Below are 27915 nucleotides of genomic sequence, written 5' to 3' on the forward strand. Positions count from 1 at the left end.
TTTTCAAATATAAAAGAACAGCACAAGAGGAAAAAGAGTGGACAAAACCAGAGTTCAGTGTAGAAATTGCAGGCGTGGTTACCAGGGTGACCAGCCGCTTCCCGAGGAAATCGAAAGATAGATAAGGGAACTTTGAGATAAAGACGGCAGAACCGTGGGTAATGAATTGTGATTTGGGAGACAGGAGATCTTTTATCAGGTTGAATGCAATTCTACGTCTCACTCTTTATCAAGACGTGTTGCTGGATTTTTTTTAAATATTTATTATGTATACAATATTCTGTCTGTGTGCTTGTCTGCAGGCCGGAAGAGGGCGCCAGACCTCTTTACAGATGGTTGTGAGCCACCATGTGGTTCCCGGGAATTGAACTTTGGAAGAGCAGGCAATGCTTTTTTTTTTGGGGGGGGGGGTTTTCGAGACAGGGTTTCTCTGTGGCTTTGGTTCCTGTCCTGGAACTAGCTCTTGTAGACCAGGCTGGTCTCGAACTCACAGAGATCCGCCTGCCTCTGCCTCCAGAGTGCTGGGATTAAAGGCTTGCGCCGCCACTGCCCGACTCTTATTCTTTTTTTTTTTTCCAGGCAGTGCTCTTAACCACTGAGCCATCTCTCCAGCCCAGATTTTTTTTTTAAAATCTTTTATTTACTCTTTGGGTTTTTTTTTTTTTAATTTTACTGTCTCTTTTGGGCTCTTTTTGGGGGTCTGCCACCCAGCTCCCAAATAAATCCCACACGGAGGCTTATTATTACTTATACTCCTGGTCTTTGCTTGGCTTGTTTCTAGCCAGCTTTTTAAAAAATTATTCCTGTCTACCTTTTGCCTCTGGGTATTTTTTCCTTTTCTTACTTCTGTAATCTTCCCTTCTTATGCCCTGTCTTGCTGTGTAGCTAGCTGGGCCTCTGGTATCCTCCTTTCCTTGTTCTAACTTGCTCCTCCTTCCTCCTAGAGGTCTCCCCCTATTTATCTCCACTGCCTGCCAGCCCCGCCTATCCTTTTTCCTGCCTCGCTATTGGCCGCTCAGCTCTTTATTAGACCATCAGGTGTTTTAGACAGGCAAAGAATCACAGCTTCAGAGTTAAACAAATTCAGCCTAAACAAAAGCAGCACATCTTTACATCCTTAAACAAATGTCCCATAGCATAAACAAATATAGCACACCTTAAAATAACTTTCCACAACAAAGACAGGTTTTTGTTATTGTTTTTTAAAATTATTTTATGTGTATGGGCATTTTACTTGCATGTACGTCTGGGTACCAAGTGTGTGCATGGTGCCACAGAGGCCAGAAAGGGCTGTGTAGGATGCTCTAGATCTGGAGTTACAGACTGTTGTGAACTGACCTGTGGATTCAAACCCTGGTCCTCTACAGGAATAGCAAGTGTTCTTAACCGGTGAGCCATTTTTCCAGGCACCTTTATTGGCTTAATATTTACTTATTCTTCTGTATATATTTGCATCTGAGGCCAGTGCGTGTGCCATGGTGCTTGTGAAGAGTTTAGAGGACAACCTTGGGTGTTTCTACCTTGTTTAGGAAGGACCTCTTTTTGTTTGTCTCTGTGTCTTTTGTGTGTCTATGTACTCCAAGTGAGTAGGCCCTTGAGCTTTAAGGGAGATTGACTTGTCTCTGCCTTGTACCTCACAATGGAAATGCTGGAATTACAGACATGTGCCAAGGTGTCCAGCATTTTTTTAAATTATTTTAAAATTTAATTTATTTTTAAATTTAATTTTGATTTATTTTTTATTTTTATTTTTAAATTATTTTATTTATTTTTAAATTTATTTTAAAATTATTTGATTATGTGTATGTATCCATACACATATTTAACTGAGTACTTGTGCACTGAGAGGCCAGACTCATGGAGAGTTCCAGGTGGCGAGCCACCTGATATGAGCGCTGGACTGGAATTCAGCTCCTGGCACATACTTTTTTTTTTTTTTTTTTTTTTTAGCCATATAAGAATTTATTAACAAGGAGAGAAAGAAAAAAAGGGAGGGGGGGAGAAGGAGAAGGAGGGAGAAAGAGGGGAGGAGAGAGGCAAAGCCCGCGTGTACACCGGGTGAGAACACAGGGAGAGGTGGCACATACTCTTAACCACACCACTGAGTCATCTCTCCAGCGCTGCGTGCAGTTTTTGCTTGAGTTTGGGGATCCAAACTGAGGTCACAGACTTAAGCACTTTTATCTGCTGAACCATCTCCCCAATCCCGGAGTCTGACCTTTAAAATGCATCCTCAAATAGCATAAAATATTACAAAATGTATACAATATTGTACACTGAAAACCACTTGGCACACAGGTTTTTAGTAGATATTAAATGAGCAAATTAAGTGTAGAGTCTAAATCCAGTGTCATGTGATCTGACTCCACAGCAGACTTGGAGCAATGCCAAAACCTTAGACTACTCTAGCATGTAATAACAGTGAAATTTAAGTAGTTTAATCTTCTTAAAGGCTGGGATTTTGGCTCAATGGTAATACACACACATGAGGACTTGGACTGGTCCCCAGCACTATTAAAAACAAAACTTAAGGTTTAAATCAACTGATGAGATTTTAAAAATCAGTGGCCTGTACCCTAGGCATAAAAAGGAAATGACTGAGCCAATTCTTCATTTCTACACATTTAGAAATAGCTTATCAAAAGCAACCCTCTGCAGGGAAAAAAAAATCAGATTTGTCAACCCTGTGTGATAAGTAGCTGGACATACCTAATTGTGAACCTTGCCCTATGACATCAAAGGCAGTCAGTACTTAGCTATAGGGAAACACAGTTAAAATAGCATCTACTGAAGTATTATATTCTGAGTATGAAGAAAAGGTATATAGTAGGTAGCCTTAAGACAGTTTCTAAGCAGCTAGTTCTGAGGGTAGGTCCCAGAGTGTATTTTAGCCTGTTACAATTCTAAGTGGGACTTTCAAGAAAAAGCTAGCTTCCATGAAGTGATACTATGTTACAAGTGTAGGAGTTTAAAAAAAAAAAAAAGTGGGGACAGGCCTGGTGGCCCACCCTTTAATCCCAACCCTGGGAAGGCAGAGGCTAGCTAATTTCTCTGAGTTGTAGGTCTTCCCGGTCTAAATAGCAAATTCAAAGCCAGCCAGGGCTATGTTGTGAGATCTTGTTAAAAACCAAACGAAAACAGAAAACAAACAAAACCTGGGGTGGGAGAGATGGCCCTAATGGTTAGACCACTTACTGCTCTTGCAAAGGACCTGAAGTTCAGTTTCTAACACCCATGTTAGATGGTTCACAGTACCTAACTCCAGCCGCAGGGGGATGATCCAATGCCCTCTTCTGACCTGTGCAGGCACCTGTGCTCATGCACACATCCAACACCTACATAACATATCATTTAAAAATAAAAGTGAGGGGCTGGAGCGATAGCTCAGCTGTTCTTCCAGAAGACCTCAGTTTGATTTGCAGCACCCTTATGATGGCTTCTAACCATTTGTAACTGCAGTTATGGGAGTTCCAATACCTTCTTCAGGCCTCCTCTGGCACATAGACATACATGCAATATATACATACTCATGAAATAAAAATGAGGGGCTAGAGAGATGACTCAAATTCAGTGCACAGCACCCACACTTTAGCTTCAGGAGATCCGATGATCTTTCTGACATTTAAGGACACCAGGAATGCACGTGGATACATGCAGGCAAAACACACTTATGCATAAAATAAATCTAAAAATAAAAAAATGAAATCTTAAAAAAATGAAGTTTAGATTTTTTTGTGTTGGGTTGTATGTATATCTGTTTTTTGTTTTGTTTTGAGACAAGGCATTACTTAATCTTGCCCAGTTTGGTCTTGAATTCCTGGGCTAAATCAATTTCTTCAGGCTTCATTTATTTCTCTTCCTTTTTTTTTTTATTTTCGAGACTGGGTTTCATTGTAGTTTTAGAGCCTTTCCTTGAACTAGCTCTTATAGACCAGGCTGGCATCGAACTCACAGAGATCCACTTGCCTCTGCCTACTGAGTGCTGGAATTATGGGATTAAAGGCGTGTGTCACCACCACCCCAGCTTCATTTATTTCTCTTTCTACTGAAAAGAATTACATCAGAATTAAAACAAACAAACAAACAAAACAAAACTGGAGCCATGGTTGAGTTCTTCAGAAATACAAGAAACTGTTGTCATTTCGTTTTGTAATAGGACTGATCATAAACCTTATGAGCCAGAGCACGTAGGCTCTGTGCCTGTCTGGTCTCAATTTTCAAAACATAAAATCTGAACTTCTGATTGTGGACATGTATGCCAGAATTGTCACTGAATCATCTGTAGATAGACAATCTAAATGGTAAGGACTTTTTCCCAAAGGGCCACTTCTCTAGAGAGAACTCTTCAGGAGCAAAGGAAAACACACATTCAAATTGTCCTAGGAACCTAGCCTAATAGTGTTAAAATGACGGCCCAGGGGAGTAGTCATATATATATCACTTTCTCCTCTTGTATATGTAAGAAAATACTGCTAGACTCGGTGTTTTATTTATTTAGTCTCAGGTCGTCTATATCTCTTCGGATCTATTAATCCACAGGTGTTAACCCTAATACCAGCACAGGCATCTTTACTGGTATGCAAACCTAGTTTCCTGTCCAAAACAGTCACTGTTATCGCTAGATCTAACCCACTAGGTTGGTTATCTAATTCTTAAAAAAAAAAAATTAAAAAAAATTAAAAAAAAATCCTAGACTAAGTCATGGAGTCCTAGTTTTGCTTTCTTTTCTTTTCTTTTTTTCTTTTTCTTTTTCTTTTTTTTTTTTTTTTTTTGGTTTTTCGAGACAGGGATTCTCTGTAGCTTTGGTGCCTGTCCTGGAACTAGCTCTTGTAGACCATGCTGGCCTCGAACTCACAGAGATCCGCCTGCCTCTGCTTCCCGAGTGCTGAGATTAAAGGCGTCGAGTACCAACACCCTTTTTTTTTATTTATTTACTTAACTTTATTATGTTTGTTGGTGTGAAGGTGTCAGATCTCATGGAACTGCATTTTCAGACAGTTGTGAGCTGCCATGTGGGGCTGGGAATCGAACCCGGGTCCTCTGGAAGAGCAGTCAGTGCTCTTAACCGCTGGGCCATCTCTCCAGCCCCTTTTCTTTTTTTTTTTTTCTTTTTTTTTTTTTTTTTTGAGAAAAGATCTCACTAGAAATCATGAGTCTCTGTCTCCACAGGCGTGGGTCACCACTTTCAGCTCTGTACTCCTTCCCTCCAAACCTAACATCCAGAAAAGAAACTCAAGCTTTTATATGCCCAAACAGAAAAACCAAGAAGCCAAAGAACATGGGAGCAGAGGCAAGATCCCCGATCTCTCTCTCTCTTTTTTTTTTTTCAAAAGAGTAGCTTTCCAGTCTTCCCGGACAAGGGCGGGCGGGACCCTAGAAAGTCCTAGCCCCCCCACTCCTCTGTGTGACACGTGTTCTTCCTGCCTAGCGTGGCCAAAGGGCCTTCAGCCAATCCCTCCCCTAGGAGTGCCCAGGCCCCGCCCCCATGGGCCGGGCCAGCCGCCTTTGTTCTCCCCCGCACTCTTTCTAGGCCTGTACGCTCCAGGCAAACCGAGTGGCAGCCGGTGATTGGTGGTCGCGGCGCAGCCAATCAGAAGGGGGCACCTCATGCTAGGGCTCGGAGTTTTAAACGCGGGGCAGCTGGCGCGCCGACTCACAGGCTTCGGCAACTGGGAGGTGTCGGCGTGGGCGGGGCGCCACGGCTCTCGTCCCGATTCGCGCGGGGATTGGCCCGCCCGTGGCTTCCTCGCCCCTAGCCAATCGCCGGGCAGAACTTCCTGGAGGTTTTGCTGCGCTCCCGCGTCGCTCGGGAGGTCGGTGAGAGCTCAGCGGTGGCCGGTGCCTGCAGGCCTCCCTCCGCACCCCACCATGAAGCTCCAGAAAGCCTGGCTGCTGGTCCTGCTCTTGGCGTTGACACAGCTGCTGGCTGCGGCGAGCGCTGAAGATGCGCAGGAAGGTGAGCGGGTGGGCGGGCCGGAGCTGTCTGGGAGCACGTAGCGTGGGTTGCAAACCTTGCAGGGGCCTGACAGGGTGTTTCACTCACACACACCCCTGAGAAATTAGTGGCTCCGGCGCAGCGAACTTGCTGGAGTTTCAGTGCGGTACTCAGTCAAGGAGCTTGGGCCTCATGAATTCCTACTCGAGACTCAGACGGACTCAGACGTGGTGGGATGTGCTGAGTGCCTGATTTGCAACTGGCCTCTTCACCCTCACTGCTGAGATTTGCCCCTCTGCCCTGGTGAGTAAAATTTCCTAGAGAGTAACTTCCGTGGAGGGAAGGCCAGACGTTGTTTCAAAAACCGGTTTTAAAAACGGGTCGGAGGCGGGGAAGCCGCTAGTAGGACCTGTAAGAAGCAGTCGCGGATATCGGGCATCTACTTCAAAAAGTGGGATTTGGAAATAACGCAGGCTTTGTTTTCGTCTTTCATGGAAACGGGAGCTACCATTCCGTCTTCATTTTATTCAGCGCCCATTTGCCGGCAGTTGTACTGGGTTTTGAGAGTCGAGTCTGATAGATGATACATGTACTCTAGTAGGAACAGTGTATGTAACTCATAGACGTTATGCCCCCACCTTTTCTTCGAAATCATCTAGCCGAAAACACGAGAACTTTGAAATTAGGAAGTACTAGTTAAAATCGCTGTTCCCAGAGAACAGATTTGATCGACACCCTTCCCTTACCCTTCTAACTACTAGCTTGTTACCTGTTGGGTTTATTCTAGTATAAACAAACCCCATTTTCTGAGATTAGTGTGTGTGTGGGGGGTTAAATGTGAACTTTATACTCTTAGGTTGGGTAAGATCCGTGTTGATCATTGATTCATGAGTTTTTGCTCAGGCAACAAAGAGTAGAAGTGCAAAGACTGCTTTGGGGGAAGCCAAATATCCGACCTGCTTACAAGTATATCTTGGTAGTTTATCCAAATCAGCCGAGTGCTCCTTTTTTATAGAGACCCAAAATGTGGCCTAACAGGAAGAGGGCAGACTCTGCATTTTAAACCGATTTTTCACTTTTCATGGTAGAAAAGACTTGGGTGGGGAGCGCACATGAAAGTTTGAGGATCAGTGTGATTTGCTGGATAACTTTAGAACATAACTGAAAAAAGCACTTGATTTTTGAGACAGTGGTTTGTTTTAGGGTGATTTTTGTTTGTTTGCAACAGGGTCTCATAGTTTGGAACTGGCCTTGAGCTCAGGAGATCTGTCTGCCTCTGCCTCCAAGTGCTGGGGTTAAAATGCCATATATTGTTAAATCTTGAGAGGTCTGGGTGGGTGGATTTCAAAGGCTGTTTAGACTAGCCAGTGTCCTATCTTTTGGGTCACCAGTGCAGTCTTTGGGAAACAGTTTGCTCTGGGTGAACCCAGGAATCCCTGGGGTGTCTGCACCAAGGACAGTCCTCCTGGGCTAGATCGTTAGATTTGGTAGGGCTGGCAATGTGGTTCAGCAATATGTCACTTACCTAACGTGTACAAGGTCTTGGATTCCATCCCCAGCACTGCAAAGGGAGAGAGAGCGTTCAGTCTCACTCACTGGAGCTTGGTCCATACTCAGTATCCTCTGTAATGATTGATTACCAGTTACCTTTCTTGTCCTTATTCACTGTTTACCGTTTGATGTTGGCCTAAAGATTGTTTGTCCAGCTGATCGTAGCTCCCCCTTGGCAAGGTGGGGCTGTGTGGTCCACTAAAGAAGTGGGGGCACCCTTACAGTAAGTAACTCCAGGGCCTGGCCTGGTCAGGGATGCAGTGTTATCAGCAGTTTGTTCTGCTGTAGTAGGCAGGAGCTACAGTTCTGATTCCCTACCTTTGAGGAGTGGCCAGGTAATGTGAAAGGGGATGTGGGGTTTGCTTCATGCCTAAAAAGACTGCATCCTTTCAGAAGGCACTGGGAAGTTTTGTATATATCATCTAGGATAGAATGTCAGACTTTAAAAGGGAAATCCAATCTGGGGGTGTGGCTGAGTTCGTAGAGTGCTTGAGTAGAGAGTGTCCTACATGAATAGTACCTCTTAAGCTAAGCTTGGTGGTGTTTGCTTGTAATCTCAGCATCCCAGAGTCGGGGACAGAACAGTTCAAGGCCATCTTCTGTTGCAGATGGAGTTCAAAGAGAGCCTGAGATACATGAGATTCTCTAAGGGAAGAAAAAGTAATCTATACAGTAAGATGTGGGGTGGTTAGCTTGTAGGAATGTGTTGCTTTCTGGTAGACAGGATTTAAAAAGCTATTGGCTGAAGGTGTGATTGAGTGGTATAGCACCAACTTCAAATGTGCAAGGCCCCAGTTTGATCTCTATCCCAGCAAAACAACAAAGGACTAATGGAGCTAGCTCTCTTCTCAAATTGCAGAGTAATCAACCCTTCAGTCTTCTGAATTGGAGTGGGGTTGGGAACATGGGGTGCTTTTGAACACTAAACTGTTTGTCCATCTCTCAAGATCATTTATTTATTTATTTGTTTGCTTGCTTGCTGCCCCACCCCCATCCCAGACTGAGTTTCTCTGTGTCGCAGCTCTGGATGTTCTAGACCTCACTTTTAGAGCAGGCTGGCCTCAGACTCACAGAGATCCACCTGCCTTTTCCTCCTGAGTGTTTGGATTAAAGGTGTGCACCACCACTACCTGGCTACTCATCTTTTAAATTTTATGTGTTTGGGTGTTTGCCTATCAGTGTCTTTGTGCACCATGTGTATACAGTGCCTGCAGAGACCAGAAGAGGGAGCTGGATCCCTGGAACTGGAGCTGCTGGGAATTGAATCCTAGGCGTTCCAGAAGAGTACCCGGTGCTTCTAACCACCAGCCCTCTGGCATGTTTAATCAGGAGATGAGGACCCACTTTGTGCTGAGCATAGGCAAAAGTCCCTTGGGGTTAAGGCAGCTTGGGCCACATAGAAAGTCTGTCTCAGAAAAAGAAGGCTTCGTACTACTTTTTCTTCTTCTCTTTTCTTCTTCTTTTTTTAATCCACTCTGAAGGCTGGAGCAACGGTTCAGCGATTAAGAGTGTGTTCTGCTTCTCCAAAGGACCGGGTTTGATTCCCATCAGCCAACATTAAGTAGCTCACAAACACTAGTAACTCCTGCTACAGGACAGAGCCTCTGGTTACCTGTACTCATATGCACATACATATGCATAATTTTAAAATTAAATCTTTAAAAATAAAAATAAGTGCTAGGTCCTACTTTTAGAAAATTAATCTGAGGTAACAAGCATGCAACTGTGTTTAAGTATTTTTTTCTTTTTAACACATTTATTTATTTATTTTGGCTCTTTGAGACGGGTTTTTCTATGTAACTCCTGGAACTCTCTCAGTAGGCCAGACTGGCCTCACACTCAGAGATCAGCCTGCCTCTGCCTGCTAAGTACTGGGGTTAGAGGTGTGCACCGCTGCCGCCACAGACCCCTCTACCATGACTGGGTATTTTCACTGTGCACATAAGTCTTCCCGTAGCTGGCGGTGGACTGTCACGATCCCCTTCCTCTCCTAGCTTGAACAGTGGACTAAATTCCCTAAGGCTTTCTTTCTAGTCCCAGACTAGAACAAGCAGCCTGCAGCTAGAATGAATATGCTTAACCACAGCCCTACTTCACTTCTCCAGCCTCCTGAATGCACAGATGAGGTGCCCACCAGGCATCCTACTAAGACAGAGAAGCTGCAATGCATCCTTGATTCCAGCAGATCATTTAGGGAGTGGGAAGTATTCAGTTTGCCGCTGTGACTAGTGGGCCATTTGTAGCATATGTGAAGTCCTAGCATTGGCCAGTAACTGCTTTCCCTGTTAGGTTCTAGTAGGCAGAGCTCTCGAAGTATCAGCAACATTGAGCTTGGTGGACTTAGTGGTAAATATCGAGGGTCCCAAAGGATTGGTCGCTGTGATTCAGGAACACCAGTACATATGGTATGGATTGTATTCACAGTTGGAGGTGGATTCAGCATGATGTGAGTGTAAGGGAATGAGCTCAGATCGCCAGCCCTTCTGGAGCAGCAGGGCTTAGTTACTGCGTGGCTTTCATTAATATCAGTGAGGTGTGGTTTATGGCTTAATCCTTAGTCTTTCAGACAAACATTTTGGTAGACCAGGCAGTATTTTCTGACTATCGTAGAGCAGAGGATTGTTGTATTTGTTTGACATGTATGTGCTCCCCCTCTCCCCAGCCCTTAGCATTCTGGAAAGATGTAAGTAGGGAAACAAAACTTGTTGAGGGAGTTGTCTAAAAAACATGTACCGTGCAGCCATGCAGTGAGCAGTTACTTTAGCGCTGTCAAATGTCAGACTAAGTCAGGGACCCATATCCTCTCTACTCTGCTCTTCCTGCATACCTGAGAGCCTGTCCCCCTTGATTCTTCCCTGTCTTTAATACCTGGTTTGATGATGCCCAGAAGGAGGACGCAATGGGCAGGAGAAGCATAAGCCAGCTTGGTTTCCACTCTGAAAATAGGCTTTAGAGCTACTTCTCTTACCTCTGACCAAGGAAGAATGCAGGCCTAAATTGCAGAAAAGGGCGTATAAGGCAGGAAAGGTGGTGTGGAGTTGGGGACAAGTGATTAAAGTGTGACTGATAGAGATGAAATGGAGGGAGAGAGTTTGTAATTATTTTATAGGTTGGTAAATTTCATTGATAGTGATCAAAGCTGACTCCATAACCCCAGAGCTTCAGAGTTGTGGAAGAGCTGTGTTCTGGTATGTGGGTGTGACACAGGGTCTTCTTGTACCCACCATTATAGAGCCAACATTGGACGAGTTAGTACATTCCAGAAGTCTCAGGCCTTGAGTGCACTCACGGTCCCAAACAGTAACTAGCAGTGTTTTTGAACTTCTGAAGAAATAATTGGCCTTTGATGCATCACACTTGAGGGTGAAAGGAATCGTACTTGCCGCACGTAGATCTGTTTCCTGCCATTACAGTCAGTGTGGAAACTAGTTAATATCAACCGGTGTTCCATGCTTTCTTGTATCTGCAGTTTGGAAAGAACAACAACTTAAAAGTTAACAGCACAGCCTGGTGGTGGTGGTGATGCACACCTTTCATCCCAGCACTTGGGAGGCAGAGGCAGGTGGATCTTGGAGTTTGAGGTCAGCCTGGTCTACAGGAACAAGTCCTTTTTGGTGTCTGTTTAATGGACATTGCTTCCATAAGTCTGTAAAGTTGTCATTGTCTCAGTGTCTCTTCCTCTCTATTACTCAGAGCTGGTTTTCTAAGAAAAACATGATATGTCTGTCTTTCTCTTTGGCCTTCTCTTGAAGGATCAGACTTTCAGGCTGTTTTTAAAGAATACAAGGTAAAATGACACAGCTTTTTCAGAAGTGGAACTTAGGTACACACCATAGAGTGAATCCTGGGTGTCTGCATGGTGACGGGAACAGGCAGGTAAATGGCACTGGGAAAGTTTATTGCGGTCCTGGAAATCAGCGGTTCAGTAGACTTTGAGCCCATGGCATGCCGATCCTACATCTATGTCCTGGGGCACCCTGCATGGAACCTGTAACAGCCATAAATAAGCAGGTGTGGAACAGATTTTCTTGGGTGAGGATATGCAGCCCCCATGACTTGCTTGGAGAGTTCGCGCTTCTGGCAAAGCTGCAAAGGAGTCATGAGTTTCCTAACTAGCATGGGTCTTCTCTGGTCAGATGCTTCAGATACAGAAAATGCCATTGAGGATGAAGAGGAGGAGGAAGATGAAGAGGAGGAAGATGACTTGGAAGTTAAGGAAGAAAATGGTGTTTTGGTCTTAAATGATGCAAATTTTGATAACTTTGTGGCTGACAAAGATACAGTGCTACTGGAGTTCTATGCACCATGGTAAGCACCAGCACGTTAGCTCTTACAGCTGCACAGCCTCCCACATCCAGGGTCTGACTGCAAGAGCCCCACCTCTTTCCTTTTTCTAATACTTTATTATTATGTTTCTGTTTGTTTTTGAGACAGTTTTATTATATTTTTGATTATTTTATTTTGGATGTGTGCCAGGCATGCTTGCAGATGGAAGGACAGGAGTCATTTCCCTTACCAGTGCAGGTCTGGGGCTAGAACTCGGATCATCAGTCTTGGTCGCAGATGACCACCTGCTGTGCCATCCCACCAGCTCCACAACTCCAGCTGTTGATCAGAGTGTTGGGAACTAGAGGCTCAGTCCTCCAGTTGGCATGGGGTAGCTGCTAGCGAGCCCACACCGTAGACTGGTAGTCTTAGTTTCTAAACAGGCTGGCAAAGGCAGCCCCGGATGCAAGCTGTTGACCATGGGGTTATTTATTGTTTTTATTTTATTTATTTATTTTATTTATTTTATTTTATTGTTCTTTTGTACAGAACTTTGGGAAAACAAATACAGATTCTTTTCCTGTTTTACCCTCATGTTTTAGAGTGTGGAAACCTATATTCCCTCCCCTCTCTGCTTTGCATCTCAGAGCCCGTTCTGTTTTCTTCCTTCTGAGGTGTAAGATGTTCTCACATCACTTTTCTAGTAAGCGAGGTAAAAGCCTGCTCCTTTTAGCAGTTCTGAAGTTGTATTTTTGTTTTATGGATAAGTTACTTTTGTGCTTTTTTTTTATTGCAAGAGCTCTTAATAGTCTTGATTGAGGACTCCAAAGAGCTTTTTGTGTGGGTCATGTTTATCATTTTATGTATTAGAAATTAAAACAAGGGGGTTCACCAATTAAGAGCACTGGAACCTGGGTTCAATTCCCAGCATCCACTTGGAGCTCACAGCTGTCTGTAACTCCAGTTCCAGGGGATCTGGCACCCTCACACAGGCATAGATGCAGGCTAAACATCAATGCAAATAAAAATAAGTAAACCTTGAATTAAAACAAAAACTTAAAATATTTTATCATATTTATTATTACAAAATGCATGAGAGTGTAGTGTGCATGTGCCATAAAGTGTGTATGTAGCAGTTAGTACAACTTTTGGGGGTCAGTTTTCACCTGTTTTCACTTGAGAATTTGACTCAGATCATTAGGGTTGCACAACAAGTCCTTTTACTCACTGAGCCATCTTGGCCACCCTGCAAAAAAAAGATGCTTATTAGTTCATTTTTAGCAACTTTCTTTTGGTGGTTCTGGGAATTTAACTCAAGGCCTTGAACATGTTGGGCAGGTGCTTTACCACTGAGCTGTTCTTCCAACCTAGTAGTTCATTAAAAAAATGATTTAAGATTTATTTTATGTATCTGCATGTACCTCTGCATACCAGAAGAGGGCAACAGATCTCACAGGGCTACAGTGACAGACACTTGTGGGTCTGGGAATTGAACTCAGGACCTCTGGAAGAGCAACTAGTGCTCTACCACTGAACCATCACTCCTGCCCAGTGACCTTTTGCATATTAGCACACTACTGACGTTCTTGTAAGTTAGGAAGCATCTGGAAAATTCCACTGTGTATTCTGAGTGTAAAAGACTTCCTATGTGAGGAACTTAACCTCAGAGACCCTATGAAGAAAGTCCCTGGGCCAAACTGTGAGGCAGATATGCATATTGATCCAGCTTCCCCTGTCCCTGCAAGCAACAGATTACAGAAGTGCTTAAATCCATTTCATAAAATGCCATGATATCACATATAACTTGTATACACCTTCTCATATTCTTTAAATCATTTCTGGATTGTTATTTAGCTCAACTTGTTACTCAAATAGTTATACTGCTCTTGTTGGGGAATAATGATAAGAAAGTCAAAATCATCACAAAGCCTAAAGTTTTTTTTGCTGTGCTGGAGAGCAAATGTAGGGCCTTGTACACAAGGCAAGCGCCTACCACTTGAGCTACATCTACAGTTCTCATTTAATTTTGATCCGTTCTGTGAATATGGCTCTTTTGGACTTGAGGGTCACGTGTAAAGGGGAGCGATCATGTAGGTTTAGGGTTGGAAGTATTTGCCCAAGGCTAAAGCTAGAATTCAGCTCCTGTGGCCTTCCTTATTTGTTGTGTGTACGGTATGTCTCAACTACAAGTCTTTTTATAAAGCTGCCTTTTAAAAAATGTCTTGTTGGATTTCCATCTCTGTGGATACGGGTAATTCTTTTTCTTCTTCCTTAAATTTCTTAGGTGTGGACATTGCAAACAGTTTGCTCCAGAGTATGAGAAAATCGCCAGCACCCTGAAGGATAATGATCCTCCCATTGCTGTTGCTAAGATTGATGCAACCTCAGCATCCATGTTGGCAAGCAGATTTGATGTGAGTGGTTATCCCACCATCAAGATCCTGAAGAAGGGACAGGCTGTTGACTATGAGGGCTCCAGGACCCAGGAAGGTGAGCACCAGAACATGGGCTGCTGGGGAATGGTACCTAAAGAGTACCAGTCAAAGTGACCTGGACTCCACACACCCATACACACACTTAAAGAAGACACAGTGCATTCACACACACACATGCATAATTGCCGTTAGCCAAGGACATGCATGTCCCCATTCATCCATTAAATACGTACATCAGATGCTGCCGAGTTTCTCATTCCCAACATAGGGTACTAGAGAGAATATTAATTAGGGTCTAGATCTTTATAGCCACGAAGTAAGCACATAACCCCTTCCATGTTTGTTTTGAGACAAGATCTCTTTAATTCAAGCTGGCAGTCTTCAGCTTGTGGCAATCCTCCTGCCTGAGTCTTTGGAACACTTGCATTGCAAGTATAAGCCGCCATGCTTAGCTTCATTTCTGCTACAGAAACATGGTTGTTCCACTGATGGCGGTGTGTTTGTCTTATGATTAGGTAATGTTTATTAGCCTTATGGTGTGAAGTGTTTGATTAAAGTAAAGTCTTTACACCCTGATCCTGGGTGATTGAACTTCCTTCAAAGAAAAGGTTTGGGGGCTGGAGAGATGGCTCAGAGGTTAAGAGCACTGGCTGCTCTTCCAGAGGTCCTGAGTTCAATTCCCAGCAACCACATGGTGGCTCACAACCATCTGTAATGAGATCTGGCACTGTATCCTGGAAAGTGTATATATAATAAATAAATAATAATAATAAAAAAAAGAAAAGGTTTGGTTTAGTAAATTTCTTCTGTAGCCTGCAATATTATCCCCCTCCCCCCGAAAAGCAAGTGTGTTTGTGTGTTTATAAGAATAATTTTTTCTCATTTTTACACAACTGTTAGGGTATCTTATACACCATTCTATAGCTCTATTTTTACTTATCAAATACATCTTAGTCATACTAGTACATAGGAATTTAGCCCCCAAACAAGTTGAAGACAGTGTGTTTGTTCAACAGTAGGGAGGCTGGGGAGATGGCTCAGTGGATAAAGTACTTGCAGGACTGGAGTTTGGATCCCCAGAACTCAAATAAAAGCAGATAAGTGACAGCCACTTGAAATCCTAGTATTTGGGAGGTAAGAACACCCCCTACCACCCCCCCCCCCAACCCCCGCCGCCTAGCTAGACTACCCAGAATTATTGAGCTTGGGTTCAGTAAGAAACCTTGCCTGCCTTAATACTTGAAGTGGAAAGCGATTGAGGAAGGCAGGCAGCTTCAGCTTAAGTCTTTGGTGTGCATATGCACCCATACTCAATTGACCATACACCCGTAAGTGAAAAAAAGGAAAAAGAGATAAAGAGGCACCTCTTTGTGGGAAGCTGCTGCACCCAGCTCTGAGCCGGAACTTTCTGGCTCGTTTTGGAGCCTTTAGAGCTGCATGTGTTGGACTGGACTCCTCATCCCAGTGGCCATGAGTAAATTTTAATATTTGAGTGTTCCCTGGTAAACTGGCTCAAGGCTCTGGGTGTGGGCAGGAACAGGCAGTTTATGTATTAACCTATGGTCACCTTCAGCTTGAAGACCGCCCTTTGGCAGCAGTGGTCTCCTTGGCACTTGGTGCTATCTCTAGTAAAGAGGGCAGTTTACAGCTCTTGGTCCTAAGAATCACTTATTTATTTATTTATTTATATTTATATTTGAATTTTTTTCTTGTGCTGGGAATCAAACCCAGAGTAACTTACATGATAAACATTTTACCACTTGGTCTACCTCCTCGGCTTTGACCTTTTCATTTATTTATTTTGGTTTTTTTGAGACAGGATCTCACTATGTAGTTCTGCCTGTCCTGAAGCTCTGTAGATCAGGTTGGCCTTAAACTCATAGAGATCCACCTGCTTCTGCTTCCTGAATGCTGGGATTAAAGGTGTGTACCACTTATCTATCTGGCCTCTTTAAGGATTTCCACTTCGGCTATTGACTTTAATTTTGAGAAATGAACTTACAAATAGATATTTATCTTACCTATATTTTAACTAAAATTTTTATTGCATTTATTTATCTGCATGTGTGATGACTATGGGCATGCCTCAGTATACATATGGATACTGAGGACAGCTTGTAGAGGTTGATTCTCTCCTGCCATTTGGGTCCTGAGGATTGATCTCAGGTCTTCAGGCTTGGTGGCAAGTGCCTCAGCCTGCTAAGCCATCTCACCAACCCCTAGGCATGCATCTGTAATTACTGTCCATGTGATTCTGCTGCCGCCTGAGCGGTAGGAGCTTCTGCTTTTCTTTTGAATTTTTCTAGATTTTTTTTTTTTGCCCATGTTTCATGATGCCTGTGATGCTTGTGCTATATACATGGTTGAACACATACATAGTTTATATGTGTTGCAGGAATGTTGCAAGATTGATTAGTCTTAGTCACTGTTGTATTGCTGTGAAGAGAAACTGTGACCAAGCCAACTCTTAGGAAAGAAAGCATTTAACTGGAGACTCACTTGTGGTTTCAGAGGCTTAGTCCATTTGGGAGCATGGTTGCATGCATGCAGGCAGGCACTGGAGCAATTGCCGAGAGCTATACCCTGATCCATAGGCAGAGAGTGAGACAGAACATGGATGGGCCTTTGGAACCGCAGAGCCCACCCCCAGTGACAGCTCCTCCAATAAGGCCACACCTCCAAATCTTTCTCAAACAGTTCCACTAATTAGAGACCAAGCATTGAAACAGAGGATCCTACTGGGGCTATTCTCCTTCAGACCACCACATTCTTCTTAACAGACCCAGCTGGAGTTTTCCTGTAGTTGGTTCAGTCTGGAAATAGGAAATCACTCACTGAAGTAGATTGCATACCACCAAGAGAAGGCTACAGTCACCAATGACAGCGGAAATGGTATATTGGAAACAAGACCTTCTGACTTGACTGTCTTCCCAAATTCTGAGAAGGCTCTGATTAAAGATCAGTTTAGCAAGTCACACATCTTCTATCTTTGTGAATTCTGGCACTTTCTCACCCTCTCCCAGCTTGTGGGTGAGGTAAAGTACCGGCTAGCTTGGGTGGCAACGCATTCAGTCTCATTTGTTTCTGCTGTTTAATTTTTTAGAAATTGTTGCCAAAGTCAGAGAAGTTTCCCAGCCCGACTGGACACCTCCACCCGAAGTCACGCTTTCCTTGACTAAAGATAACTTTGACGATGTTGTGAATAATGCAGACATCATTCTGGTGGAGTTCTATGCCCCATGGTACGTTGGCAGTCAGGTTTGTGATGTTAAGATAGTGAGTGTTCATCGCCCTGCTAAGCACTGGGGGAAAGTTGCAGAGCACAACCAGCAGTCTGGAAATGTGATGGTTGTAGGGGAAGTGATGGGGTGGGTGTGTGTGTGCACACGCAGGTGCATGCGTCACAGCAGGTGTGGCAGGAAGAAGACAGCTTTGTGGGAAGAGTGAGTGTTCTCCCTCCACCTTTGTTCTGGAAACTGAGCTCACGTTGTCAGCCTCATGTGACAGGTGCTTTTACCAACTGAGCCAGTTTTCAAGCCTGCTTTTTGGTTTGCTAAGTAGCCCCGGCTGGCCTCCCAACTTGGAGCAATTCTCCTGCCTCGAACCCCTGAGTTCTGGAACTCAGGCGTATGTTACCACACCTGGCTGAGGAAAGGCTTAGGAGATGAGTGTAACCCTGGGGGCTCCTGAGCCCCCCAACAAATGGCCTGTAGCCCCATTTATCTTGGTGAATTCTTCCTATCTCAGCCAGGAGTTCTGATATTTGAACAGGCTTAGCATTTTTCAGGATGGTGTTGCAGAATGTTTGTTTACACTGTAAAGATTTTGTGTGTCTGCCTAAGGTGCCTTCTGATATATAAAGAGCTAAGTGGCCAGTAGCTAGGCAGAAGAGAATAGGTGGGACTTCCGAGCAGAGAGAGAAACTGGGAAGAGGAATCTAGGTGCGATTTCGTCAGAGACTCTGAAGAAATCGGACCTATGGTACAGAACAGAAGTAACCAAGCCATGTGGCAGAACATGGATTAAAAGAGACAGTTTAAGTTATAATAGTTAGTTGGAAAGAAGCCTAAGCTAAGGCCAAGCTTTCATGATTAGTGTCAAGTCTCCATGTCGTTATTTGTGAGCTGGTGGCCCAGAGGAAAGTCTGACAACATGATGGGCCATGCAGACCAGAATAGAGACGAGACTGTGAATTCTGGATGTGAGTGGAAGGCACTAAGAGTTCCACAAGTGTCTACATGGATAAGGCCCCAAAGTGTCTGCAAGAAAAAGAAGCTGTGGTTCTAGAATCCGGGGTAGAGACTGTGGCTAATGCACAGCAGAGGTGTCCTGGCTACAGGCAGTGCCTGTGGGAGCCCAGACTTAAGGGTTCTGGATTCTGTAGCAAACCCCCTATATCTCTTCATTGTTGGTTGTACAGGTGAAGTGACAACACAGAGGGGTGACCAAAAGGGAGAAGGAAGGAAACGACCTAATGTATTGGGGGAGCAGATAAGCCCATGTCACCTTTGTAACCCTGCTTCAGTGCGGGAGAGATGCAAGTGCCTATTGCTATGGAAGGGACCTGGCGTGGTGGGCCATGACATTGTACTAGCGGGTCACTTGCTCGTTCTGGTTTATGACTAGTTTATCTTTTGCTGTGAGGGAACACCGTGACAAAGACTGCATATAGAAGAAGGGGTTTAAGTGGACTTTTGGTTCCAGAGAGATAAGAGGCCGTATGATGGCAGAGTGGAGACAGGGCAGCAGTGTAGGAAGCTGAGGACCCCATCTTGAACCATAAGAATGTAGCAGAGAGCAACTTGAAAGTGGTGGGAGTCTTTTTAACTCTGAAAACCCTCTTCAGTTCCTCCAGCAAGGTCACAGCTCCTAAGCTTCCCCAAACAGCACCACCAGCTAGGGACCAAGCATTCAATTGCCCAAGACTATGGGGTTCATTTCATTCAAGCCACCGCAATGACCACTCAGGAGCTATACATATTAGACCCTGAATCATAAGCTCATAGCAGCTCAGAGCAGAGCTGTCCTTTACTTACAGATGGTTTACATGTTGTAGGATACACCTTTACTTACAGATGGTTTACATGTTGTAGGATACACCTTTACTTACAGATGGTTTACATGTTGTAGGATACACCTTTACTTACAGATGGTTTACATGTTGTAGGATACACCTTTACTTACAGATGGTTTACATGTTGTAGGATACACCTTTACTTACAGATGGTTTACATGTTGTAGGATACACCTTTACTTACAGATGGTTTACATGTTGTAGGATACACCTTTACTTACAGATGGTTTATATGTTGTAGGATACACCTTTACTTACAGATGGTTTACATGTTGTAGGATACATCCTTTAATTAATTGAGTTTCCTAAGGAGTTGGACAAGCCAGTGTTAATGTTAGCTGGGAGGACCAACGAACATCTGGGGCAGATAAGAGTCATCAGATCTTACGGTGTAGACTGTTTTATTTATTTATATCTTGTTTGGAGATATGCACGCTACTAAAGGTTAAACCCTGGGTGCCAGTCAGCTAGGCATGTGCTCGACTGCTACTCTGGCCCTTGGCCAGTCTGTTAACTATAATAATCTTAATTGCAAGTGTCTGTGGCTCATGGTTATCTCCTGCTCTGGTTGGTTTGTAGGCTAAGAATTTGTCACTCTTAATTCTCTGTACCTTTGTTCACATCCTGTTGCCTTGTCTACGCTTGATGTTAGATAAAGGCCAAGAAAGCAGTAGGTGTCAGTGAAGCCGTTCTTTACATTGGCAGCCTCCAGTTCCCATCCAAGAACATCCGCTCCCTCCTTAGGAAGGACATTGGCTTTCTTGGCTTTTCCCTTGTGTTACCTTGTGCCACGGTTTGTTGTGCTTCTGTCTCCGCGTGCATGGGCCTCCAGCATGTGAATGCCATGACAGGAAGCTCATGTTATAAAAGCCTGGCTACCCATGTGGTGGTGGTGCACGACTTTAATCCCAGCACTCAGGAGGCAGAGGCAGGCGGATCTCGGAGCCCAGCCTGGTTTACAGAGCAAGTTCCTGGACAGCCAAGGCTACAGAGACAAACCCTGTCTCAGACAAAAACAAATAAACAAAAGGCACTTACTGTGGGACCTGTCATGCACTCCTACTTAGGAGGCATTCCAAGAGTTGGTGGGTGTGATTGAGTTGTTTGGGATCACGAGATTGGTCTGTCATCTCATCATGCTGGGACAAGTCCCTAATGGAATTGACTTCCTTTTGGCAGGTGTGGCCACTGCAAGAAACTTGCCCCTGAATATGAGAAGGCAGCCAAGGAGCTCAGCAAGCGCTCTCCCCCAATTCCCTTAGCCAAAGTTGATGCTACTGAACAGACCGACCTGGCCAAGAGGTTTGATGTCTCTGGCTACCCCACTTTGAAAATTTTCCGGAAAGGAAGGCCTTTTGACTACAATGGGCCACGAGAGAAATATGGTATGGCTGCTACCTTCTTCATACTGTGTGGAATGGGAACTTGCTTTATACAGCTGGGAGCTAGAGGATGTGGTCAGCTGCAAGACCCCTCCTCAGACATGTGCTCTGCTCCTAGGAATTGTTGACTACATGATTGAGCAATCTGGGCCTCCCTCAAAGGAGATTCTGACCCTGAAGCAGGTCCAGGAGTTCCTGAAGGATGGAGATGATGTCGTCATCATTGGGGTCTTTCAGGGAGACAGTGACCCAGCCTACCTGCAGTATCAGGATGCTGGTAAGTACTGACAAAACAACATGCCCTGCTATACTCCTGAGGCTTTGGGGATGTAAGGCTGTTTTGCATAAAATTAGCACAGTGGTAGGGTAAGAGGTCCTGGACTCAAATTGCAGCATCACAGGGTTAGTAAGTGTAGCAAATGGTTTGGTGGAAGAATCAGGGTAGTACCTGTGGGAAATAAGCTTTCCAGCCTTGGGCTGGGGCTGTAGGTCAGGTCCCTATGGCTGTCATAGTTGAAAGATTGTATAAGCACACGCTAAATGCAGAAGGCCAGCTGAACCATCTCCTCCATTCCACAACAATCACATTCAACCTGTTTGCCTTCCTCCTCTTCTGAGTCCCTCTGTGAGAAAGAACAGCTCTGACCTTGGAGCAACACCTGACCTGGGTTCAAGTCCGGCCTCTTTTTTTTTTAATTAATTAATTTATTTTTTATTATTGAAAAATTTTCCGCCTCCCCCTCCCATTTCCCTCCCCCTCCCCGCAACAAGTCTGGCCTCTTGCCAGTTATTAAAACCATGGCCCTAGACTCACTCCATCAGCCCAATGTCTGTGGGTTTTTAGTCCACCCTTGACACCCACGAAGCAGAGTCTGCTTCATTACTAAGTGTGCTCCTAGTATACCCCATTCCCTCGTGCTGATTTCTCTGTACTGCCTCAACAATTGCCCATACTTCAGATTCAGGCTGGTGATTTATTTATTTGTTTCTTTAGAGACAGAACCTCTCTGTGTAGCTCTGGGTATCCCGAAATGCATTATGTAGACCAGGCTGACCTCAAACTCAGAGATTTGCCTGCCTCTGCTTCCCAGGTGCCAGGATTAAAAGTGTGTGCCATTATGTCCAACTTGGTCTGGTGTTTTGTCAAGACTTCAGGGTGGAGCTTAGTTTAAGTCATGTTTCTTTGGTCCTAATAGGTTAGTTGACTGTTCTTTTTTTTTTTTAATATTTATTTATTTATTATGTATACAATGTTCTGTGAGGGCACCAGACCTCATTACAGATGGTTGTGAGCCACCATGTGGTTGCTGGGAATTGAACTCAGGACCTTTGGAAGAGCAGGCAATGCTCTTAACCACTGAGCCATCTCTCCAGCCCCTAGTTGGCTGTTCTTGACTCATTAGGAAGAAAATTACCCAGGGCTTTGGGCAAACGCAGAATCCCTAATCTCGGGATGAGTACTGGAAACCTCTGTGTGGGGTCAATGGCATATATGGTCCTTGCATGTCCTCTGTGAGGAACTGTCATCCTGAGTGCCAGTTTGCTACTTGGCATCAATGGAAGGTGACATTTGCCCTAACAAAATTCTAAATTTCTGTGATCCTGATTTTTGTATTTCTGAAAAATTCTAACAGAAGATTTAGATATTACATCTGTGCTGAGTTTTAAAAATAGGCTTCTTTGTATGCATAAACGCTGGATATTGTCCACTCAGAATTTACAGTGGCAATCATACCCCTCAGGCTCGTGCCTGGCCAATGAAGCTCATAAACCTGCTATTTAACAATTTAATGTATTTTGTTAATTTGTCAGCTAACACCTTGAGAGAAGATTACAAATTTCACCACACTTTCAGCACTGAAATAGCTAAGTTCTTGAAAGTCTCCATGGGGAAGTTGGTGTTGATGCAGCCTGAGAAATTCCAGTCGAAGTATGAGCCCAGGAGCAATGTGATGGATGTTCAGGTGAGTGAGCTCTTCAGGGATGGGAGCATCCTATGCTGTGCCATCCCCTGGGCACTCTACATGCACAGGTGTTCGGACAGGTGCATACTGCCTGTCTTAGTCCCTGTTTTATTGCTGTGAAGAGACTCCATGACTAACGCAACTCTTAAAAAAGAAAGTTTTGGATCAGTTGAGCTACATCCTGTTTGATAGGCAGAGAGAGAGAGAGACTGGGCCTGTCATGGACTTTGGAAAAACCCACCCCCAATGACTTTCTCCAATAGGGCCACACCTTCTAATCCCTCTCAAGTAGTGCCTCTCCCTGATGACCAAGCATTCAAATATGAGTCCTATGGGGCACTTTGTGACTCAGCCCACGGCACATCCCCAGAAAGACCGCAGTGTTCTGCGTATTTGTCCCTCATTCCTCCCTTTCATTCTTCCCATGCTCTGCATACCATTGGTTCCTCTGCCATCCAAGGCTTAGGACCCTTTTCCTGCCCAGACTCAGAGCGTTTGCCACCACTCCTTCGGATCTTGTTGCTTTCATGTTTAGTCACAGACCATGTGACCAAAGAAGGATTTTAACTGGGGCTCTGGACCCTGGTCAAACACAGCTCTCCCAGGTGTGTGTGTTCCCGAGAAAGAGTTACTCATTCAGTTTTTTTTTTGTTTGTTTGTTTGTTTTTTTAAATTTATTTATTTATTAAGGATTTCTGCCTCGTCCCCACAACCGCTTCCCATTTCCCTCCCCCTCCCCCGATCAAGTCCCCCCCCCCATCTGCTCGAAGAGCAATCGACATGGGATGTTTTTTGAGACTTTGAGGCAAAGTTGAAGACTGTTTTAAAAGGAGATGGATTTGTTTGATTGATTTGGTTTTTCGAGACAAGTTTCTCTGTGTAACAGCTCTGGCTGTCCTGGAACTAGTTCCGTAGACCACCAGGCTGGCCTCAAACTCACTGAGATCTACCTGCCTCTGCTCTTTGAGTGCTGGAACTAAAGGTGTGTGCCTCTACACCCATCACGGAAAGGCTTTAATATAGATTTAAGTGCAGGTATTGAGAGAGACTTAAGGAAAGAATAGTAGTTTACACCCAAGGGCTTGTCAAAAGTCACCTTGGTACATTAGCCCACTCCCCGCCCCCCAACCAGGTCTCACTATGTATATCTGGCTGTTCTGGGACCCACTGTGTAGACCAGGCTGGCTTTGAATTCATGGAAATAGATCCATCTGCTTCTACCTCCCAAGTGCAGGGACTAAAGGCAGTTCAGTACGTTCTTGAAGGGATCCTTACCCCAGAAAAGGTACAAAGTTAAGGTCCCTGTCTACTTATCCACAGCCCATCATTGCTGCCCTGCTCTTGAGTTTGCACCCTAGGTGAGCCTAGTGCAGCCTCCAGGGCAGCTAGCTTGCTTTCGTAACACGTTCAGCACATCCGTTGACATCAGAACTGACCCTCTTGGCTTCTTGTCCTCTCTGCACTGCTCCCTGACTTCCCCATCTACAGAAACCCTGGGCCAGCAAGTTAACAAGCTTGTACAAATTCCTGCAAAGGGCAGGTGATTGTCCTTCCCCTGGTGGTTGTGACGTGGTATCTTTAAAGGGTTTGACTTAAGTCCTAAGTATGAGCCCCTAGGGACCTCCAGTCTCCAAGACAACTACCTGTGTTCTGTGTCCCCTTGATAACCCCCACTCTGATACGTGTCAAAGGTACCATGCCAACCTGTTGGATGTCTCACCGGAAAACCTTGGGGGCCAGTGTTAAAGGGCTACTCTGTTGAGCCATTTCTTATGACTGTGCTAAACCCTCAGAACACACTCCTCAGAGAAGAGATGGTCTCGGTGGTTGAGCAGCTCACCAACCGTGTAGCTTTGTCTGACTCTAAATTCTAATTTGCGGCTGCATTGCTCGCTCTAGTAAAATCTGAGGATTAACGGTGTTGTGACTTGTGGCCAACTGCGTAGCTTTGCCTGGCCACAAGCTGGAGTTTTATCTCAGGTCTCTAGTGGAGCTCTGTGAAGTGAATGTGAAGTCTTGCACGGGTTGGTCCATGTGTACTTGCTGTTTAAGACCCTCAAGCGCTTTTTCATTGGCTTGAGTTCAAGTCTAAAGAAGTGGTCTGTCAATGGTGACTCTGGGAAGTTACTCCAGTGTGACTGGATGGTGGTAAGTGAACAACTTCACTGGCCCTCCTGTTCTGAACCCTTCAAAACATCTATGCTTGGCAGTGACTCAAGGCATAGTAGCTAAAGTTCCTCTTTTGTTGAACTTGCTCTTACCTGTGTCCTCCTTGAAACAGGGCTCCACAGAGGCGTCACACATTAAAGAATACGTGGTGAAGCACTCCTTGCCCCTGGTTGGCCATCGGAAAACCTCTAATGATGCCAAGCGGTACACCAAGCGCCCCCTGGTGGTTATATACTACAGTGTGGATTTCAGCTTTGATTACAGGACTGGTGAGACTCCCTATGAAGGCCTTTCTGGGATGGAGGCTAACACTTTCAGAATTCTTGTTCTAGGGCCCTTAAAGTTAATGGTGTGGATGTATTTTATTGTAGCGTGGGATTTTCAGTTCTGAGCCTTATAATACCCCTTTCCTTCCTGTTATAGCAAAAGGGAAGTTAAGAGTCAAACCTAGGCCTAGAGAGATGCCTCACAGGTAAAAACATTCACTACCAAGACTGAGGACCTGAGTCAATCCTCAAGACCTAGATGCATGTGTGTGTATTCACACACATGCCCACAAAATAAATGTAATAAAAGTTAAATAAAACAACAACAAAGAAAATAGATTTTAAAAAGAGTCAAACCTAGTACCTTCTTAGAGCTGATACTGCAGCCCTGGTGCCGAGCCAGGCAGTGCTGTGTCCCTCCAGCTCTGCAGGATTTAGTTGGGTTTCCACCTGCTCACACAGTGTGGCCTTACCACCTGCTCACACAGTGTGGCCTTACCAGAATTCTTTTCTGTCCAGCTGAGGTATATCTGGAACCTGTGCCTTGTCAGAGAACGTAAGTAACAGAACTTACATCTCAGAGTCCAGGGCAGGACAGTTACTCTGCTCAGCCACTTGGTTCACGACCTTTGTCCATTTCAGCTACTCAGTTTTGGCGTAACAAAGTCCTGGAGGTGGCCAAGGACTTCCCTGAGTACACCTTTGCCATTGCTGACGAGGAAGACTATGCCACAGAGGTGAAGGACCTGGGGCTCAGCGAGAGTGGAGAGGACATCAATGCAGCCATCCTAGCTGAGAGTGGGAAGAAGTTTGCCATGGAGCCGGAGGAGTTTGATTCAGACACTCTCCGGGAGTTTGTCACAGCCTTTAAAAAAGGTGCGCCGGGCTCCAAATCTCCTTTTGGACACAACACAGAACCTGTGCGGTCTAAGGAATGTCTGGCATCTTGCAGTGTGCAAGAGTGTGGCTATGGGTCAGTAGGTGCTTGCGTGGGAGCAGGAGGAATGTAAAAGGTGTGTGTGGCCATGCATGCCTGTAACCCAGCACTGGGGGACAGACAGGACAATCCTGAGGCTTCTATGGCAGCAAAGGACCCTGCCCACCTTCCCAGCCCCCCAAGAGGAAGGTAAAGAATGGGGTGGCAAGTGATAGAGGAAAATGCCTAATGTCCTCTCCATAACCACCCACAGAAAAAGGCCCGGTAGGTCCTCTGCCACTCCCCTCCTCTCCCCGCTCCTAAGTCCAGTGCAACTCATTCTCTGACTTAATTACCCGGAGAAGGGCCGGTGTGCTGCCCAGGCTCTGAGGCACCAAGACAACTTAAATATTACTTTGGAGCATTTTGGGGGTTTAGTTTTGTTTCCCCATTATTTACTCTGAAGGCAAAAGCCAGGTAAGGGCTTATTCAGTAAGTAGCTTTTTGAGATGGGCTCTCATCATATCTCAGGCTGGCCTCAGCCTCCCAAATGCTAGTACTACAGTTACGTGTTGTTATAGTTATGTGTGCCTGTGCTTCCTTTTCCCTTTGCTTTTGGGTTGGCTGTTTTTGAGGGTTTCTCTGTGTAACCCTCACTGTCCTAGAACTCACTCTGGAGACTGGCCTTGAACTCAGAGATCCACCTGTCCCTGCCTCCTGAGTGCTGGGACTAAAGGTGGCACCGCCCGGCTTGGTTTTGGTTTTATTTTTAGGGAAAGGGCTAGTGTGTCTTGGAAAACTTTTCAAAGGTCTTTGAAGCAGGCTTTTAGACATGAGGAACACTTGATCTGAAATCCTAAGCAAACATAATCTTTATTGATCTTCTCAATGCTGGCCGTGTGGTAGCATACCACAACCCTCGCCCGGTTTGGATCACAAAGTTGGTCTTGCCCTTGCAGGGCTGTAAGTGACTCTCTTCGTTGGGCAGCGTCCCTGTTACACAGGACTTTGCAGGGACTGGGAAAGTAGAAGACTCTTTTTATCAGAGCATTGCCCATTGTTGAGGAAGGCTTTAGAGGCCAGTGCCCCTCCCCCGAGAGTAGGGCAATAACTTCTGATAGCCTCAGTGCCTAGTTCAGATAGAGTACCAGAATCTATGGCCTTTAAGTACTGACACCTCTTTTTGTATTTGGCAGGAAAACTGAAGCCAGTCATCAAATCACAGCCAGTACCCAAGAACAACAAGGGACCAGTCAAGGTGGTGGTGGGAAAGACCTTTGATGCCATCGTGATGGACCCCAAAAAGGATGTCCTCATTGAATTTTATGCACCCTGGTGCGGGCACTGCAAGCAGCTAGAGCCCATCTACACGAATCTAGGCAAGAAATACAAGGGCCAGAAGGACTTGGTCATTGCCAAGATGGATGCTACTGCCAATGACATCACCAACGACCGATATAAGGTGGAGGGCTTCCCCACCATCTATTTTGCCCCCAGTGGGGACAAAAAGAACCCAATTAAGTTTGAGGGTGGAGACAGAGATCTGGAGCATTTGAGCAAGTTTATAGATGAACATGCCACAAAGAAGAGCAGGACCAAGGAAGAACTTTAAAGGCCTGGTTGTCTGCAGAAGGTGGAGGGACCAGACACTGTAGTGGACAGCACTGGCCACCAAGGAAGTGGGCCAGCAATGGAATGGCAGTATCCTGACTTCTTCTTTGTTTTAATGCTTTGTTGTACCACCTCATGCTCTGAATACTGAATAGCCATGAACGACTTGATAGTCTAGAGCAGATTTTTTTGGAGGATACATCTATTTTTGTCATTTGGGGTCTGATTGGTTTGGTTTCGTTGGTTTGCTTGGTTTTTAACGTTTTACTTTAGTATTTCCTCAAATAAGTTTTGGATCTTCTGTGTGAGAATTTTTTAATTTAAAGTTTAAAAAGTCTTTGCCAAA

The 27915-nt window shown here is 44.9% G+C and overlaps 1 protein-coding gene across 2 annotated transcripts; it reads left to right on the forward strand.

Annotated features, from left to right (window-relative positions):
* The first annotated feature begins 5688 nt into the window (after positions 1-5688).
* On the forward strand, positions 5689-27915 carry Pdia4 (protein disulfide isomerase family A member 4). Of its 2 annotated transcripts, none has more exons than XM_041640779.1 (10): positions 5689-5956; positions 11623-11794; positions 14037-14242; positions 17291-17429; positions 20441-20646; positions 20762-20920; positions 22456-22607; positions 24889-25045; positions 25685-25918; positions 27155-27915. In XM_041640779.1, the coding sequence occupies exons 1-10, from the start codon at positions 5869-5871 to the stop codon at positions 27568-27570; spliced, it is 1929 nt and encodes a 642-aa protein (XP_041496713.1). In that variant the 5' UTR covers positions 5689-5868; the 3' UTR covers positions 27571-27915. The 2 variants fall into 2 exon arrangements, with proteins under 2 accessions (XP_041496713.1, XP_041496714.1); XM_041640780.1 differs by having other exon boundaries at positions 5689-5944.

Source organism: Microtus oregoni, unplaced genomic scaffold, assembly GCF_018167655.1.
Source record: "Microtus oregoni isolate MIOR12 unplaced genomic scaffold, Mior012 000064F_ref0000363, whole genome shotgun sequence".
NCBI classification, from domain to species: domain Eukaryota; kingdom Metazoa; phylum Chordata; class Mammalia; order Rodentia; family Cricetidae; genus Microtus; species Microtus oregoni.

What these genes read in the sequence shown, in the direction of transcription:
- Pdia4 (XM_041640779.1), top strand. Translation starts at nt 5,869, where the DNA reads ATGAAGCTCCAGAAAGCCTGGCTGCTGGTCCTGCTCTTGGCGTTGACA. An exon ending in CCTGCAGTATCAGGATGCTG is followed by an intron (nt 20,921 to 22,455) that starts GTAAGTACTGAC and finishes TTAATTTGTCAG; the next exon opens with CTAACACCTTGAGAGAAGAT. An exon ending in CAGCTTTGATTACAGGACTG is followed by an intron (nt 25,046 to 25,684) that starts GTGAGACTCCCT and finishes TGTCCATTTCAG; the next exon opens with CTACTCAGTTTTGGCGTAAC.